Raw genomic sequence first — 2,809 nt, forward strand, 5'->3', positions numbered from 1 at the left:
AAGTAGTGGACCTAAAGGAGAGGGAGATGGGAAAACACTGGGGAGAGTGGAGGGAGGGAAAACTTCAATCAGGAAGTATTGTATAAGAGAAGAAAAGTAAGCAGGGATGGCGTATTTTCTTGCATCGAGTAATGCGGCGTCGCTGACCGCTGAGGAGGGCGGAGATATCTGTGGTGAAGTAGAGGGAGGGCTCCAAGGAGGTCTCGCGAAGAGCCACGGTCTAAACTAAAAAGTGAGAAGTCGATGTGGGTACTGCTAGTCTCGGACCGGCGGCTTCAAGTCTGAGATCATCGTGGAACCATCAGCTTTGAAATTTGTAAAACATGGAGAAAACTCAAGAGAAAGCTGAAAGAATTCTTCTAGAACCCTATATGTACTTACTTCAATTACCAGGTAAACAGGTCAGAACCAAACTTTCACAGGCATTTAATCACTGGCTGAAAGTTCCAGAAGACAAACTACAGATTATCATTGAAGTGACTGAAATGCTACATAATGCCAGCTTAATCATTGATGATATCGAAGACAATTCAAAGCTCCGACGTGGTTTTCCAGTGGCACACAGCATCTATGGAATCCCATCTGTCATCAATTCTGCCAATTATGTCTATTTTCTTGGCCTAGAAAAAGTCCTAACACTTGATCACCCAGATGCTGTGAAGCTTTTCACACGTCAACTTTTGGAACTCCATCAGGGACAAGGCCTAGATATTTACTGGAGGGACACCTACACCTGTCCCACTGAGGAAGAATATAAAGCTATGGTGTTACAGAAGACAGGTGGATTATTTGGACTAGCAGTAGGTCTCATGCAGTTGTCCTCTGATTACAAAGAAGATTTAAAGCCACTACTTGATACACTTGGTCTCTTCTTCCAGATTAGAGATGATTATGCCAATCTACACTCCAAAGAATACAGTGAAAACAAAAGCTTCTGTGAAGACCTGACAGAAGGAAAGTTCTCATTCCCCACTATTCACGCCATTTGGTCAAGACCAGAAAGCACCCAGGTACAGAACATCCTGCACCAAAGAACAGAAAATATAGATATTAAAAAATACTGTGTGCAGTACCTGGAGGATGTAGGTTCTTTTGAATATACTCGTTACACTCTTAGAGAGCTTGAAGCTAAAGCCTACAAACAAATTGAGGCCTGTGGCGGGAACCCTGCACTAGTGGCTTTGGTGAAGCATTTAAGTAAGATGTTCACAGAAGAAAATGAATAATATTTGCCATTCTTGATTAGACTCAGAGTTTCTTTCAGTTGAAAATGGAGAGTGTCTTCCTATTTATCTTTTAAGTACTGGTCTCCAAAAACCGAGGAAATGAGGGTGATGTGGGTGAAAGCGTTTCATTGGCAGAGTTCCTTTGCATAAAAATACAAACTTCAGAGCTGGAGAGGTGGCTCAGTGGTTAAGAGGCTGCTCTTCCAGAGGACCCAGGTTCAATTTCCACAGCCCACATAGAAGTTTACCACCGTCTGTGACTCAATGGCCTCTTCTGGCCTTTGCAGGCAGCAGGAATACATGTAATACACATACATACCTGTAGGTTAAACACTCATATGCATAAGGTAGATTTTTAAAAGCACACTATCAGGAGCTACAAACAGGGTTAAGAAATGTCAGATCCTAAATGTGACCAACTCTCTACCACTACAAGTGTTCTGAGTTTGTGAATAAAAAAGACTGACCTTCCAAGAAACTTTCTGCCTCCTAGCTGTATGACATGGATGGTTTCCAGTTCATTGATGCTTCAGTTCAAAGCAGGGACTTCCTAGACAAATCTCTTTAGCTAGGTGACCTAAAAACCAAAGAACTAACTGCTAAAAGTATGTCAGTTTTGTCTCTTTAAAGGTCTATACCAAAGTCTGAAAAGACAGACTGAAAGCAGTAGGCACTCTTCTAAACCACTTTCTTGTTTCCATCCTGAACACCCACAAATTCTGGTTTTAAACCAAGGAGTCTCTACTTAATGAAGTTCACATCCTGGTTCCAATTTATTTTTTCTTTGTTTTTTTGATGTGTGTGTGTGTGTGTGTGTGTGTGTGTGTGTGTGTGTGTGTTGTGACAGTTTTCTGCCCCAAATTGATTAGTATCTGTGTATAATGTTCCTGTGAAAGAAATATATATACAAAAAAGTGTTTTGTGGAACATAGCTGTAATCCCAGCTAACCAGAGGTAGAGTCAGGAAGATCAGAAGTTCAAGGTTATTCTCAGCTATGTGAGTTTGAGGCCAGTCTGTGCTACATGAGACAGGTTTCACTATGTAACTCTATCTGGCCTCAAGGATCAAAAGATCCTCCAGACTGGCCTTTGCCTCCTGAGTGCTAGGATCAAAGATGTATAAGTCATTTATTTCCTGGCCTAATCAAATTAAATTTGGTCTGGTACTAAAAAAAATAAAAAATAAAAAAAGAAGAAAAGTAAATAAATAAATAAAAATAACTCCAGAAAACTAGTTTTTAGTGAAAAATCTTGCAGATAAATCAACGACTTTTCCTGAAATTAAACAAAACATTAGAAGAATAGAAAAAGTGAGTCGGGCAGTTGAAGAGTAGAGCAACAAAGAACTAACAGTTGAATAATAAAACTTCTTAAAAATAAGAAAGGAAGGGAGTGAGAGAGGAAGGGAGGGAGGCAGAAAGGGAGGATGGGAGGAAAGATGGAAGAAGAGAGGGAGGGAGGAAGGGTAGGAGGGAGGGAGGGAAGAAGGGAGGGAGGAAACTAGGTGTTGGGACATGCAGGTGAATCTCTGTGAGTTTGAGGCCAGGGCTACAGAGTGAGTTCCAGGACAACCAGGGGTAAAC

At 41.1% G+C, this 2,809-nt stretch overlaps 1 protein-coding gene across 1 annotated transcript; it reads left to right on the top strand.

The window, feature by feature from the left end:
- The first annotated feature begins 202 nt into the window (after positions 1 to 202).
- Positions 203 to 1,259, top strand: LOC121140465 (geranylgeranyl pyrophosphate synthase-like). The gene has a single exon (XM_040745990.1). It carries the CDS (start codon positions 324 to 326, stop codon positions 1,224 to 1,226), a length of 903 nt encoding a protein of 300 aa, XP_040601924.1. The 5' UTR covers positions 203 to 323; the 3' UTR covers positions 1,227 to 1,259.
- Positions 1,260 to 2,809: the final 1,550 nt, after the last annotated feature.

This window comes from Mesocricetus auratus, unplaced genomic scaffold (assembly GCF_017639785.1).
Source record: "Mesocricetus auratus isolate SY011 unplaced genomic scaffold, BCM_Maur_2.0 Super-Scaffold_100004, whole genome shotgun sequence".
In the NCBI taxonomy this organism is placed as follows: Eukaryota; Metazoa; Chordata; class Mammalia; order Rodentia; family Cricetidae; genus Mesocricetus; species Mesocricetus auratus.

What these genes read in the sequence shown, in the direction of transcription:
- LOC121140465 (XM_040745990.1), top strand. Translation starts at nt 324, where the DNA reads ATGGAGAAAACTCAAGAGAAAGCTGAAAGAATTCTTCTAGAACCCTAT.